We start from the raw sequence: 15,136 nt of genomic DNA, 5'->3' as shown, positions 1-15,136 counted from the left end.
AATGTATAAATGTAGCAAAAATGCACTTTTCCAAAAATTGACCTTTTTGTAATTTCTTGCTGTTTCAAGACCCGCGTCTTCCCTTAGATCCGCAATGAAATATGTGACTCCGGGGAACACGTTGGTTGGCATTTGCCCTCTAAGAAGGTAATGATATGTGTGAGTGGGGCCCACTTATTGCCATCAGTGACCTTTTTTTTTTCCTTGCTCAAAGTTGTTGCACGTGTCTTCCAAGCCTCTGCACTTGGTACTTTTTATGTCGCTCGCTTTTTTTCCTTGACGGCAATGTCTGAAACGATCTCGGCCGGGCCCAGGTTCTCGGCAGTAATCCAGTCCCTGTACCACCTGCCCATGTTCCGGCGCCTGGTACTGGCCTTCGAGCCACTCCGTGCGTCCGCCCGGGACGGCCGGCCCCTGCAGGAGCAGCGCAGTCTGGGGCTCATGCTAGAGCTCAGGCCCCTGTTTGCACTGCTGGCTGCCTCGCGGCGCAAGTACGTCGACCCCGGCCGGGCGCTCGAGCTCCTGCGGGATGCCTTCGTAGGCACGGCGGGAGGCGCCGGTGGATCCCAGGTACGCCTTGCATTATTGGTGCTTCTAAGGTGGTTAGCAACCTTTGCTGCACTTGGCGTCGATTCTGTCTACCATCTTTGCATGCCTCGGAAAATCTCTTCAAGCACCTTTTTTACTGAATCCAAGCAAGCCGGGGCTTCGCAGGAAGATGGAGGCTTGAAGGTATCAACAGTGGTGGAAAGAGGAATGCTCGATTCTGGCGACGACAAGTCCACTTGCTGAATCGTCGGCTCGAGTGACATCATTTGTTCACTCTTCCTGCGCATTGTTTTTCTTTTGGCAGCTTGGTGCGGTGTGACCTTTTGCTCATTGCAACATAGATTTTCTTGCAAGTATCTAGAGGAAAAATGTGCGCTCTGGTGCATTTGTGCGTATGGGAATGCTGGGATTTGAAGCTTTGGTTTGACGTCTTTCTTGGAGAGCCATGAGAAGACGCGTAACAGCATTCTGTCTATCAGGAAAATTCTGCTGGTTCAGCTTGTCGAAAGACAGATTCTGTTGGATTTAGCTAGTTGCCAGACAGATTCTGTCTGCTTCTATTCATTGACAGACGGATTCAAACTTTGCGGGCTGATGGACGAAGTATGCTGAGAATGCAGCTTTTTGTACACAAGACGAGCACAAAGAAGAGGCTGAGACACATGACCGCTCGTGTGTCTTAGCCTCTTCTTTGTGCTCGTCTTGTGCACAAAAAGCTGCATTCATGCCCTACCAACATGGCCAAGCAGTATGTTGGGAAAGCAAGATGTTTACAGTGAAAAATATCTTACGCTGCAGGTGTGAAGCTAGTGCTCGTGTATTAACGTACCAAGTAGTCCCACTGTGTATGGTGTCATTTTTTGTTTCAAGAATGTTGCCTAACCTAATAAAATTCTATTGACAATTGCATGCACATACACCTTGTGCAGGCTTTGCTTTGTTTGTTTTGAGAGCTGTTTGTTGCAAAAGTTTGTCACAAACCTCGGAAGTGATGTGAGGGGTGGGCCAGTTCTCAAAAGACGACACTGTGTGAATGCTGTTTCCTGTTGAGGCATGCATAAAAGTTAGATGATCTCACATGTGCCAAAACTCCAAAAAGGCAAACTCATCTATGAAACGAAATCTCCATACTGACTTTCATATAAAGTCAAACACAGCAAATGTAATCTTTTGCCCTGACAATAATAAATGGCAACACCATTCCGTTGCAGCAATATCAAAACTTTTTTTTTGTATTTATATTTGGCGTCACTACAAACGGTGCGCATGTCTGATTTGGCTCGGAGGAACAGGCACGCGAAATAACTGAAGGTGTAATAACATGGCCTACCTACAGTCGAACCTGACTATATCGAAGCCGTTTACATCAAATTATCCTCTATATCAAACAATTTCTGAACACGGTATTGTTACTATGAGTATATGTAGCACAAGTTACGGTTACATTGAACGAAAATAGCAGCAACTCCCAATAGTATATCGAACGTCAAGTGGCGCAGAAGTGCCCCCAGAACTTGGCTTTCCCCGAGGCGGTGCGGAAACGCGCTGACACATCTCAAAACTGGTTTAGCCCGGCGGCGCGGCTCCATCCACCCACTCTCCCTACCGTGACTACGACACGTCAGGCAAATCGGCGACAGGCCCCTGCAAAAAATGATTGTGGCCTGCCCTCTGTGCTTGCTCAGACAGCCAATGAGGGGCTTTTGTGCCCTCGTCAGGCGAGATGCTGGAAGTCCGAGTTGCCTCGCTGCTTTTCTCGTTAATTGTTCTTGTGCCTTCTGGGCCTTCTCCCGCAGTGTTGCCATGATGGCTAGCGTGAAGCGCACTGAATTTGCCTTTTGCCGTGAAGCTCGAAATCGTAAATCGAGTGAAACGCGGTAAGAAGTGGGATGTCGCCGCAGCGTACAAGATTCCGAGGTGCACTCTCAGCACGATCTTGAAAAATAAGGGGAAAATTAGGGCTAAAGCAGACAAACGACCTGGTGCCTGTGGCGCCTGACACATATGTACAGCCGTGACGTCGAGGCGGCTGTGTGCAAGTGGTTATTCCTAAACTGCTTCAGACGTGTCAGCTTCTGCGTGCCCGGGGATGACTCCAAAAATGCTAGTGAGTACGACGAAGCCCTTGTGGTTGTCACCGAAGTTTGGAGTGAGCTGTCACAATTTCCGGAAGCCGTTGACGGATCAACGATCGATGAGTTTGTGAGTGCGGATGGTTGTGTCGCAACCACGGGAGAGCCCGAAAATGAAGACTACGTTGCCGACATCGTACCGAGCACAAGTGAAACTGGGCACAATGAGGAAAGCCACGACGATCCTTTGCCCACACCCTCCGATGTGATTGGTGCACTCAAATTAGTCTGGCGCTTCTGCGCGAATGTGGAAGGTTCGGCCTCTGCTGCTCCAACTCTTTAGACAATGTGGAGAAGTATATGCTGTCGTAGGCAGCGAAGTTGCCCAAGCGGAAGAAGATACTGGACTATGTCATGCAAAACTTCGCTAGTTTCATCAATAAAGCGCTTTTGTAAATGGTATGTGCTTTTATGACGCCTAATTCTTTAGCAGGCTTTCATCGAATTAGGCCCTATATCGAACCGATAGGCGTTTTTTAGCGAGTTCGATATAACCGGGTACGATCGTACCTCGGCACGAAATGGTTTTGCCGAAAGTGTTGTGTACACTCGATGCTCTTGTTTACTCAGCACTCGGTATAATCACACGCTTTGTTTGCACACAGGGTCCCAACAATCAGCAGATGCAGCAACAGCAGCAACAGCAACAGCCACACCCGCCGCAACAGCAGCCGCAGCAGCAGCCACAGCAGCACCAGCCGCAGCAGCAGCAGGACGTGTCCGAGTTCACGCACAAGTTGCTCGAGTGGCTGGAGGACGCCTTCCAGTTGGCACACTGTGCTGCCAGCCCAGGCTCGTGAGTGAGCAGTGCACAATATTGCAATAAAGGAAGGGAATCAATGTGTATAATGGAAGTAATTTCTAGGGGTGTGTCGATACTCGAACGTTCGATTTCAAATCGAATAGCAAACATTCGAATAATTTGATTTGCGAATCGAATATCTACTGTATTTACTCACATAATGATCGCACTTTTTTGTAAAAGAAATTGATGCAAATTCAGGGGTGCGATCATTACGCGGGTTAAATTTCCTACGAAAAGAATTTTCTTTTTTATCCCACGTTTGCTGTGGGATGACAACAGGTCAACAAACAGGCGGCTTCCGCTCTAACAGTGCGGGACACCAAAACAAAAATGGCGGCCGGCGGAGAAAACCGAAGGTGCCGAACAAAATTTTTTTTCTTCTCGTGAGTACATAACGCGCATTGAAACAGTTTCTTCCATATGAGTAATGAATAATATTGTTAATATTGGCAAGTTTGCGACAGCAACATAGCCATGTCCATTTTGAGGGGAAAGAAACAGAGATGGACGCGCTTAGCTGCCAGTGACATTGAAATACAGGGAGGGCATGCTGCAGAAACAGCGGCATTTCTCTTCACTACTATCCTAATGCAGCACGTTTCCGCTAAAGGTGGGTGAATATCGTAGCTGTGTTACAAAACGCATTATGTTCAATGAGTGCTGAGTTGGGGATTTGACTTTACTGCTTTTAATACGAAACTACTGTTCAAGCAGGTACGGTTTAACAAGGTTTTACTGTATTTTATTCAAAATCTACTATTTCGTATTCGCACACCTTAGTAATTTTGACTCTCCCTTCAACTTCACTATAAAGGGTTTCGAGTGTATGAAGATTTCAGGCAGTAAGCAAGAGACAAGAACAGGTGTTTTATTTTTGCTTACTGCCATACTTGCAGCGTACCTCGCATGCAGCAGACGAACCCAATGCTGGACCTTTTCTACGGGCGCTTTCGATGTGAGGGCGAAAATGAAGGTAAGAGCAATTGATCTTTAGCGCTTGTAGCCTCATGTAAAGACCTATTTTCTTTTAAGGTTGGGCTTTAATTCTTTCTTTTTTCTAAATTAAAAGAAAAAATTCAGTGCATGCAACAGAACGCAAGAGTTGGGCACTTCGTGACGTGTCGAGAGGAGCCCAACATGTTTACTACAGCGAATTCTCGATATAGCGATCTTCTGGGGACCGCGGCAAATTGTTTGTTATTCTGAAAGGTTGTTATAATGAAAGCCCCAAAATGAACCGTTTAGCCCATTAACCCATTATCAGTTGTCACCGTGGGAGCTATCCACAAGAGCATCGCTGTTGGCTCTCAACCTGCACTCGCTATTTTCCATAGATTCCACAGCCACACACCACCGTATAGAAAGTGGCAAGCCTAAAAGAGACGCTGATGCCAAGAAAACCACCAACAAAAAAGGAGCTCCATGTCAGCTATGAAGCTTTATGCTTCTTTTTGTTTGTTTGTTTTTCACATTCCTTGCCTTGGAGACCACAACTGTCTCACTCGAGGTGGACGCCTGAACTATTTCAAAGTGTAAGCGCACGTAAACGACACCGTCTGGAAAGTCTGTGAGATCCCTGCGAACACAGGTATCGTTCTTTCAGAAAGAAGCATGAAAGAACGAAGAGGCATGCGCAGAAAGAAGGGCGAAAGAAGGAAGAGACATGCCTCTGTTTCTAGGCGACAATTGTCTGGGCGGAGCATGCGCTCGCAAAACTGTCGTCACCTCGACAATAATTTTTTTTAAGAAGTCCTTTTCCTGGGTTTTTTCCCCTGCCTCTGCGACCATCTCAGAGCCCATGTGTCATGGCATCCGCTTGTTGGCTGCTAGCCTACTGTTCTGGCTATCATAAAGGGTACATGGAAATCTAAGAATACCCAGATTTCAGAATATTAGTTCATGGTACTGAGGCACTAGCATGACATGGAAACTGAATTCATTATGATCATTATTCTGAAAAGTTCGGTATTCTGATGTTTGTACTACTGAAATATTTTTGCTTGAAACTATAAGCAGTCAGCAGGGGATTTCCAAAAATTTTGGTTATGTAGTGTTTGTAGTAATGAGCTTTCACTGTAAGTAGGGTTAAACTTCTGATGCAGAAGCTTTTGCTGCCCTTTCATATTTGTTCAGAGTCTGTAGTATAGACAGAAGCTCATTAATTTTAATTCCGCGGGGATGCTGCAAAGATTTGAATTATACAAAATTCGAACTGATGAAAGTCGGAGAAAAAAAACGCTCGGTTAAGGCGTGCATATAGTCCGACATAGTGTGAGTGTGCGAGCACACGATACGTCACGTTGGCGAGAGCAACATCTATGGTTTGAAGCACTGGTGCAGCCAACGTAACCGGACGCAGCCAGCGCAGCCCGACATGCCCGACGTCGAGATGGCTTTTGCTCCAGCCGCACGTTCAGCGTGCCGACTGCGCCAACCCACAATGCACGGCGCGTAAAACAAAGGGTGCCCACACCGTTTTGCCGATGGTCACAGGGAGCTGTTCAAAGCGGTGCATGGGTTGGACATAGTTCTGCGCATGCTTCAAAGAGAAGAGCCGACGGCACGCGCGTTGAAGTCTAGAGGGGATGGCATTTCGGTTGGCGCAGCGCAAGCGCCGTAGTGTGACTGGCCGCACGTGACGCGTGCCGACGTTCGCCCCAGGAACAAGAGCTGCACTTTAAAATGCACTTCTCGAAACACGAAAAAACGAAGCGCGCTGGTTTGACCTCCTCTGGCAGTTGCTACGGGTTGTGTGCGTGCTATGAAGGTACCGGGTTTGTCTTGTGATCACATTGCTGAGCGCCGTGCGCGAAGGACGGAGCAGCAACGCAAGCGGCGGAAGGCCAACCGCAAGTTGACCGACCCCGAAGTCATCGCATCTACAGATCGCTTTCAAGATACAGCGCGCGCCGCTGCGCAAACTGCACGGTTGCTCTGCAAACACGCCGACCACGGCCGTAACATCATGTGGCGAAGCCTGGTTACATGCGATGGGAGCCATGCGGGGAAAATATCAGGAGATGCGTGAGATTCGTGCATCCCCACATCACTTGCAAGTAACCCGTGTTCACGAAGTGAAACGTCATTGTATGTTTTAAAAATCATTTAGTAAATGAACAGGTCCACCTTATACACCAGTGCAACTTGTATAAGTTTTGGGGGGGGGCGGAATTGCTGTTTTGAGGGGGTGCGACTTTTACAAAGGTGCGACTTATAGACCAGAAAATATGGTATGTATGGGCACAGCTCAGGCTTTTACACGGGCAGCAGGTAACGTCCACGGTATGTGAAGCACATACTCTTCAAGAACTCCCAGTTTGACGAAAAGGCAAAGCATCGATTGCAATAGCGAATTAGCGGACAGCCATATGATGTGAGGATAGTACTTTTGTCGGCCATATAAACTTGTAAACAGTTGCTTCCTAACTATGTTAACAAGCCTGGTGCCAGCGCGCACCGCAAATATGAACACATCACACTCGATGACCATGGACACTCGCTGTCAGAATGCTGGCTTGAGGAAACGTGGCAGCAGCAGCGAGCGAAGTGGCCTTTGTGCTGTCTGTCACTTCTACGCAAAGTGAGCTCCGAGAACACACAGCATGCACAAAGCTACGAGCCGTCGACGCACCCAAACTCTGCCACCAAGCAGATTGCTCGCGAGATGCGGCCGTGCGAACGCATGAAGCCGTCACACGTGCAGTTGTAGCGAGAGTAGAACGCCGCCCCTCTCCCCCCCGTGCCTCGCAATGTTGGGTGCCTCGCAACGTTGGGTGCCTCGCATGCCACAGAAAGCAGCGCGCTTCCTCTCCGCTTCCGTTTCTTACGTGTGAGTGACATAGAGCCGTGATCGTCGTCTCCCCTCGCATGCTTTCAGTCGCACATACAGCATAGGGCGCGCAGCTTCGGTATCTCCTCCTCTAGCCCGGCCCCCGCTCCTTTCTTGGAGGGTATTTCCACCGGTGTCCAAAGTGGTCGTGCCTTAATGCACTGTCTTCCCACTCATTTAGAACTGGATGTTGTGTAATCTAGAGCTTTAGAGACTCGATGAACTGAAAGGCAGACGAAGTATTTGCCCTAGCGTCGTTTCTACGGCGGGTGACACTATCAGCCACTGCGGCAAAATGGACGTGTTAACTTCACAGGCTTCGCTTTGTACCGCCGATATAAAGATATCCTCTACACAGCACCGAACCACTTCTTTGTGGTGGACGATTCTCAAGTTTTAACAAAGGAAAATTTTTTTTTCTCATTAAAATTAGTTTTTTCCGATTGCTTGGTAATCAGGAAAACCTTAAGGCCCTTACTGCATAAGAAAAATTTGTTAGTGATGTACTTATTTGCATAAAGGGTAGAATTTTAATATGAAATTTCATTATAACAAAGTAAAGTGCGAATTTTACGAACTTCGTTGGATTGATGTTTAATTCTAGTGTGAAAATGTGTCGAAAAGCTTGTACGGATTGTTCTGACATTAAGAGAGTACTTGAAGAGGTCCCTCTTCTTTTTTGCTGTCTAGGTCGGCACTTCTCGCGAGAGGAAGCGTTTGGCCAGTACCCTCTCCAGGTGAATGGATTCAGTGACATCCACGACAGTCTAGAGGCGGCCACCACCACCCTGGAACCCGAGAGTGCGTCGACACCATCATCTCGGCGACTAGGCCAAGAGGTCAGCTTGCGAAACGATTTGGTTTGGCCTTTGGTTCGGCTGTGTGTGCTGTGAAAAGTATCCCAGCAACACTTTTTGAGCTCGCTAAATGAACCTGTAGCCTTTTCTCGCAATTTTATTACTATTGGAGAACACATTTGGAGATTGCTTTTGCGCGACATGACATTCAGTATGATGCTTCATAGGAATGATGGATGTTCTGTCTGCTGGCTAAGTGTTCTTGGAATGTGGCCTTCCTGACAACTGATCAGTCCAGACTACGGCCCTGGCTTAATTGCTAGACAATGCTGTCGCGAACATCTGAGCCCATTGTATATTTATTCCTCTACAGCTTAGACCACTTATAACAAAAATCGCCGGAGTCACGAATTTGCGCACTATAGGTGGTACCGCACTATAACCAAAACATCATTTTTCCAAGACTTTGCACGTGCAAAGCAGGTGGATCAAGCAGCCACTTGTGTCCGGGAATCAAAGCATACCACTGGGATGTACCTTCTCTTTCGTTGGTGAGAAGGTTCTTCCATTTCCAAGCACCGTACTGCCACTGTGAAACATTTCATTGACTCTGCATCAAACCGCAGATTTGCCCACCAACTCCCAACGAGACGGCGCTGGTTAGGCCTAGCTGGAGGGGGCGATGGACGGTACGCTGTCATGGGAAGCTCGTCTTTTACAAATGTTTGTGTTCGTAGACAAATTCGTGGAGGTATGGCATGAGGTCGTGCACACAGGCTGAGCTGACAGCAGTACGGGTGAAGTGGGTTTTGCGACCTATCAACCAACAACTACCACAAGCATGTATAGCAAAAGTTTATATGTGTGTATACTGGTAGCAACGGCGAAAGCTCACGTGTGGACATTGTTTTGGACTGATGAATTCGCAAATGAGACGGTGTCACGGAGTCAAGTCTGCAAGTCCGGTATCTGTACTTCGCAACGATGCGCATTGTGACGGGTGAATGCGAGATGCACTCGTAGCCTCGACTGAGATTTCTGCAGTGCTGGAGTTGTAAAAAACAACAAATTGATTTTACCGTCGAAATTAGTTTTTTCAGTCTGCCTGGTACTTTAGATTTTTCCAACCCTGTCCATGTCCGAGAAAATCAGTCCACAACTGTATTTACCTTCCGCACACAAACTGAAAAGCCAAAGAGTGACTGCTGACAAGCGGCTGAAGCAGAAGGCTGCTCCACCACCTAGGCAGTCGTCATGTTTTGTTCTTATTGGCTTCCCCCGTGCCTTGTTTGCTCACTCGTCTTGTGTTTCCTCCTCATCGGCATCGTCTTCAACCTTCTCGCCTCGGCCGGTGCACCTCGTTAAGAAATGTGCTCGCTCCTTCGCTTGTCTGCTGAATTTTCCGGCAACTGCATCATAACGGACATATCATCTCGCCTGGCTACTCTATAAGTTGTATGCATATACATTGAGTTGTAAAGGAAAATAAGTGGGAGTCAGAAAAGACAGCATTATATCTGGTCATGCACTATAAGCAGTTACATTATACCGTATTTACTCGGTCGACTTAAAATTGGGGCCCTGATTCTAAGCCGACCCTTGAATGTCCAAAGCAAAAAAAAAAGAAAAAAATTTACCTTGAATGTAGGCCAAAAGTGAGGACAGCGTTCACAAAATGAAAACAGCATTCATTTAATATGAACTTGCCGAGCTCACTCTACGTCATCACCGCTGCTAGATTTGTTACGCTTGCAGACGCGGGCAAGCTCGTGTCCACGCAACCACGGAGGCGCAGACAGTGCGGCAAGGTTTGTACGCGTCAAAACAAGGCGCGATCTCGGTGAACAGCACTTCTCAGTTATCGCGGGCTTATCTTCCTTATCGCTGTCATCTTTTCATTGCAACACACGCAAAAAGCGTCTCCAGTTGCCCCCTCCAACCACGGACGTTTTTCTCATTGATGCTGAAGTCCCGCACGGCTTGAATGTTTGACAATGCTTCTGCGCCTAGCACAACTTTTCGCTTGGAAGCGGCGCTATAGTGGTTACATTAACGCCACGCCGCACACCGATGCGACACGTCAAAATGTCAACGTTGCTTCTGTACTTCAGTTGGGTACTGGCGCGGCCAGTAGGGTCTTCGATATTGACTTTTCTAGATGGTGCTAGCTATGCACCATACTGACCATTTTCGATTACAAACTGGCGCATCTTTTAATATCCTCGAATCTAAGCCGACCCTAAAATTGGGTGCATGATTATTTGAAAAAAAGCTATTGGCCTTGATTCGAATAAATATGGTAAGTGGTCTGAGCTGTACGCGCAGCAGGGTGCCCATAGTATTGCTAAAAAAACCACTTGCAATTTCTGTCAACTGTGCATATTTTTCCAATGCAATGATTAGCTGAGAGTGATCACATGCGCTAATTTTATTGCCTTCTGTCACTGCGTGTATTATTGATGTTCTGTCATAAATGCACACTAGCTTGTCCATTTACAGTTAAACTTCGATATAATGACCTTCAATATAATGAACTTCAATATAATGAAATTCTCTATATAATGAAATATATAACTTTTCATGCCTCTTGTCCATGGAGCACCATGTAATTAGAACCTCAGTATAATGAAGTAGGTTTGTGTACGCTTTCAATATAACAAAATTTTGCTTCCGCCGCAAAGAAATACCAAGATGATAAATGGAAACTTCTGGAGACGCCAATGGTCAGATGATTGAATTACAGGCATCTGCTTGCAAACACACCTCTCAAACCGCACGTGACTCGAAAAGAGCGACTGCCGCAGTGGAGCCGCATCATGTTCCGTATAAAGTGCAAGTGCGATAAGATCCTATCACGCCCAGCTCACTAATATACTATAGGTGCGAGTGAAAGTGTGTAAGGATGAGACAAGAACGATGGTGGCTTCGCTAGTGCCGCCTTCCCGTGCAAGCAAAGGGAAAGACGGGGAGAGGAGCCCGCTCGCGGTGACGCGATCAAGCATGCATGAGGGGCGGCGGGAGGGGGACGTGTAAGTTGGTGCTTCGTGATTACTCGCCCGTGTCTCAGCCATGGCTGTAAGTGCGACTTAGCGCATACGCAGTCGTGCACCCTGCCTTAGATGTAATCTGCCACGTGTGCAAATAGGGGTGTGCCGAGACGACGTGACATCAGGTTAGTTGCCTTCCCACGCGTTTCGTATTGGAGTTTGCGTAATCTCAAGCTTCGATGACTTGTTGGAGCGAGAGCCAGATGAAGCATTCACTCCCTGCTGCTGGCGCTTTTCATCATAGCGTCGTCCCAGTGCAGGCGACGCCATCGGCCACAGGGCTGGAGTGCACGTGGAAACGCGGCTGGCTTTGCTTAATTCGTACTGCCGATATGAAGATGTTGTTGACGTGGTACCTTCCGTCTCCGACTCCCAAATCCATCAAAATGAATTGTTTTCTCAATCAAATTTGCTTTGTCCGATTGTCCGATAATTTAGAAAATTCTGCAGCTCCTTTCAGTGTAAAACAAATCGATCGGCGATTGTACTTATTTGCATAAAAGGTCGAAATACAAGACAACAAAATTTCGATATAACGAAGCAAATTGCCAATTTTACCTACTTCATTATATCGAGGTTTACAGTTAAGTACAAACCTGTTGTGTTCACCCCTAAGTTTTCTTTTACCTAAAGGGCACTTATACAGTAAAAACTCATTCATCCGAATTCCGCGGGCATGCTACGAATATCCTAATTGTACGAAATTCGAACTAATGAAAGTCGAGAGAAAAAGTCGCTTGGTTAAAGGGACACTAAAGGCAAATATTAAGTCAAGCTAAAGCGATAGATTAGTGCTTGAGAATCTCTAAGGTGTCAATATCATCACAAACAGAGAAGACTCCCTCGGGACATTCAAGTACTTGCCCGATGACGAAAATACTCCTAAGTTAAATTCTGTCACTAGTACTCAACCATTTGTTGCAAAAAACATCATTGTACTGTATTATAAGACGAAATAAAATGCTACTTGTCCACTTCTATTTCATTTTTAGGAAAAATAACTAATTGAAATTATCCTTGACAACGACGTGGCACATTGAAAGGCGTCGTTTTAGTTTGACTCTGTGCCGCACACGCTTTCGCGTTTCAGCAGTCTCGTTATTGCATAGTGCTGCACTAGTTTTGCAGGCCCACAAAACTCGCACGAAGTGGAAGTAGCAGAGAATTAAACTTCTATGTGACTGCGCGGGATGCCCGAACGGTCACGCCACTTGACCAAAAAGCAGCTGCAGCGGTGAGTCCACCACTCTGTCTTGGCTCGGTATCGCAGTCTGTCAGGGGTCGTTTTACTCCCTGACCGCAGCAAAGGGTGGGGATGGCGTATGCAACATCACTGCTGCCCCGGTTGGGTGGCAGGAGATGTGAATTTCAAAAAAAAGCATTTGGACCATTCAGATGCATTTTTCTCGTAAATGAAGTCCTTTCTTGGCATGAAACAAGCGTTGTGAGGTTTCTGGAATAGTATCTAAACAATCCACTTCAACTTATTTACCTTTAGTGTCCCTTTAAGGTGCATATATAGTCCAAATTGCATACCACATATTACCACATACTACTACATACCACATACTACATTACGTTGGCGAGAATGTTTATAGTTTGAAGCACTGGTGCAGCCAACATAACAGGACGCGGCCAACGTGGCCCGACATGCCCGACGTCGAGATGGCTCTTGCTCAGTCCGCGCGTTCATCGCGCCGACTGTTAGTCCATGTTCTGGATGAAGTTTGACCACTTGGGGTTCTTTTAGCATACACCTAAACTTAAGTGTGCAGTCTACTGCCGTTAATTGTCTTGCAGATTCTGTGTCATCATACTATTATCATGATTCTGCATGAAGGATGGTGCGAAGCGTGCATTTTGTAAGTAAGGGTTGCTCGGATGTCCCATATTGGCACTGCAAGCCGTCAACAGGCTTTCAATGTCAACAAGAGCTGCTGTGGCTGCCTGTCGCACACACCCCAGTTGCATTTACTTTGGATAGGCCCAGTCACAAACACAGTCAACGTCCGTTTTTCTCGGATTCCCTAAGGACCGTGAAAACGTCAGAAAAATCAGGCACTCCGAAAAAAAGATGAATGCATGCCTTTTACTGCCCCCAAGGACTCAAATCGTCACAGGCACATCCAAAATAAGCCTGGAAGCCTGCCGGTACAGTTACTAGGCGTATCAGTGCTCGTACTGTGACAGGAGACGGCAAAATGACGCGCGTCTCTTCAATTTCCTCGGCCCACTCTTGATAGACTTCACCGCGTAACTTTTCTTTATTGAGGCGAAGCTGACTTTAGGGAATCAGCGTTATGCAGTGCATCATGCTTTACGAGATTGTAAGCCATTGGCGAGGATTACAAAAATGGAGTCAGCGCCATTGCTGACAGTGGCGCATTCTTTCAGTGAAAAACATGGCACCAAACAGCAAAACGCCTGGTAGCAAATGTCGAAGCAGGTAGGCCCAGTGTTGCCACAGGGGTGGCTATGGCTGCCGGTGTACGTGCATGCAAAAGCACCTGGTCGAAGCAGTGAGACAATCAAAATGGCAGCGGTGGTGGCTTCAATCAACGCCTTTTCAGACCTACGGGCATGGCAGAAAGTCCAGAAAATCACACAGCAGAGTGTTTTTGCATCCAAAATTTCAGACATTCTTATACGTTGACTCTGCAGGATATGTGGTGGAGCCGAAAGGGCGTCTGAATTCCATCCAGTAAGTCGGTCATTGAAGGTACGGTTAAACCTCGATATAACGATGTCCGTAATATCGGCAGTGTGTTTTGTTTTATTTAAATTTGATCTTTTATGCAAATAAGTACAGCTGCCGATGGATCTTTCTTACAAAAAAGTGGCCACAAAGCTTTCCGAATTATCGGGCAGTCGGAAAAACAAACAAGTATGGGAGAAAACTTATTTTATGAAATTTGAGAGTCTGCAACGAGAGATATGGTTTCATGCTGTGTCGACGACATCTTTACATCGGTGGCGCGAAGTGAAACCAGTCATGCCTTCGTGTCCACTCTGCACCCACGGCTGATAGTGTTGCCCGCAGTGGGACGTCACTGTCGTGAAAAGCGCCAGCAGCGAGGGGAGGGGGAGCGAATGCTTCATCTGCCGCTCGCTTCAACGCATCTCCGATCTCCGAAACTCAAGATTGCGCAACCTCTGGCACTAAATGCGCAGGAAGACAGCACGCAATGGCACGCCATCTCGGCTTGCCCAGTCTTCGCACACGCGGCAGATTACCTCTAAAACAAGGCACGGGGTCTGCATGCTGGCAGCCACATGCAGCCATGGCTGTGCTCGATAAAATGACGTGTGCCATCCTGCTGTCCGTGGAAGTTTCCATTCACCGTCTCCGTACTCCTTTGCGGTGGCAGCGAAATGTTGTTAGATTGAAATTGTGTATTAACACGCTTCATTGTATTGAGGTTCGAAATGTGGGGTGCTCTATGGACAAGAAGTTACAAAAAGTTAAATACTTTATCTAGAATTTTGTTATGTTTAGGTTTTTTTAGATGTTATGCTTGTATATTTATAATTAATATCACATTAATGAAGGTATTTTCATGTCAGATGTGGCTTTGTTTTAACTAGGTTCGACTATTAACTGCAAAATGCACTTCTGGCGAGCTAACCTTGCTGTGAAACAGCTGTACTGTCATGAAAAAGTATTGTCTTTTATGTTTTGTTTATCTTACAGACGTGGTTTACGAAACTTCCGCCCGTGCTGGTCTTTGAGCTCTCTCGCTTTCGTTTTAATCAGCACGTCGGCAAGCCTGAGAAGATTCATCATCGGCTAGACTTTCCAGAGTTGCTCTATATGGACAGGTTTGCCCATTTTTTTAATTGTTGGTCCTCTGTCGAAGAGCGCTTACTGCTTTTCTAGGTTCTTGCGTACAGCATTTGTCCATGAAGTCCCGTGCTCTATATTTTGTGGTAAAGGTGGTCCCCCAAAACATATGTTGATATCTCTTGGGTCTAGTCTG

The 15,136-nt window shown here is 46.8% G+C and overlaps 1 protein-coding gene across 4 annotated transcripts in view; it reads left to right on the top strand.

Annotated features, from left to right (window-relative positions):
• The window catches only part of LOC142583276 (ubiquitin carboxyl-terminal hydrolase 25-like), an 86,051-nt gene that overhangs the window by 15,565 nt on the left and 55,350 nt on the right, over nucleotides 1–15,136 (top strand). For all 4 annotated transcript variants that reach the window (XM_075693672.1, XM_075693674.1, XM_075693673.1 and 1 more), the window contains 5 exons: nucleotides 315–570; nucleotides 3,287–3,477; nucleotides 4,383–4,459; nucleotides 8,006–8,154; nucleotides 14,851–14,978. In XM_075693672.1, the coding sequence (XP_075549787.1) occupies nucleotides 315–570; nucleotides 3,287–3,477; nucleotides 4,383–4,459; nucleotides 8,006–8,154; nucleotides 14,851–14,978 (801 nt within the window). The remainder of the gene's footprint in view (nucleotides 1–314; nucleotides 571–3,286; nucleotides 3,478–4,382; nucleotides 4,460–8,005; nucleotides 8,155–14,850; nucleotides 14,979–15,136) is intronic.

Source organism: Dermacentor variabilis, chromosome 5 (genome assembly GCF_050947875.1).
Source record: "Dermacentor variabilis isolate Ectoservices chromosome 5, ASM5094787v1, whole genome shotgun sequence".
NCBI classification, from domain to species: domain Eukaryota; kingdom Metazoa; phylum Arthropoda; class Arachnida; order Ixodida; family Ixodidae; genus Dermacentor; species Dermacentor variabilis.
The sequence above is the reverse complement of the archived record's forward strand: the minus strand, read 5'-3'. Positions and strand labels throughout refer to the sequence as shown.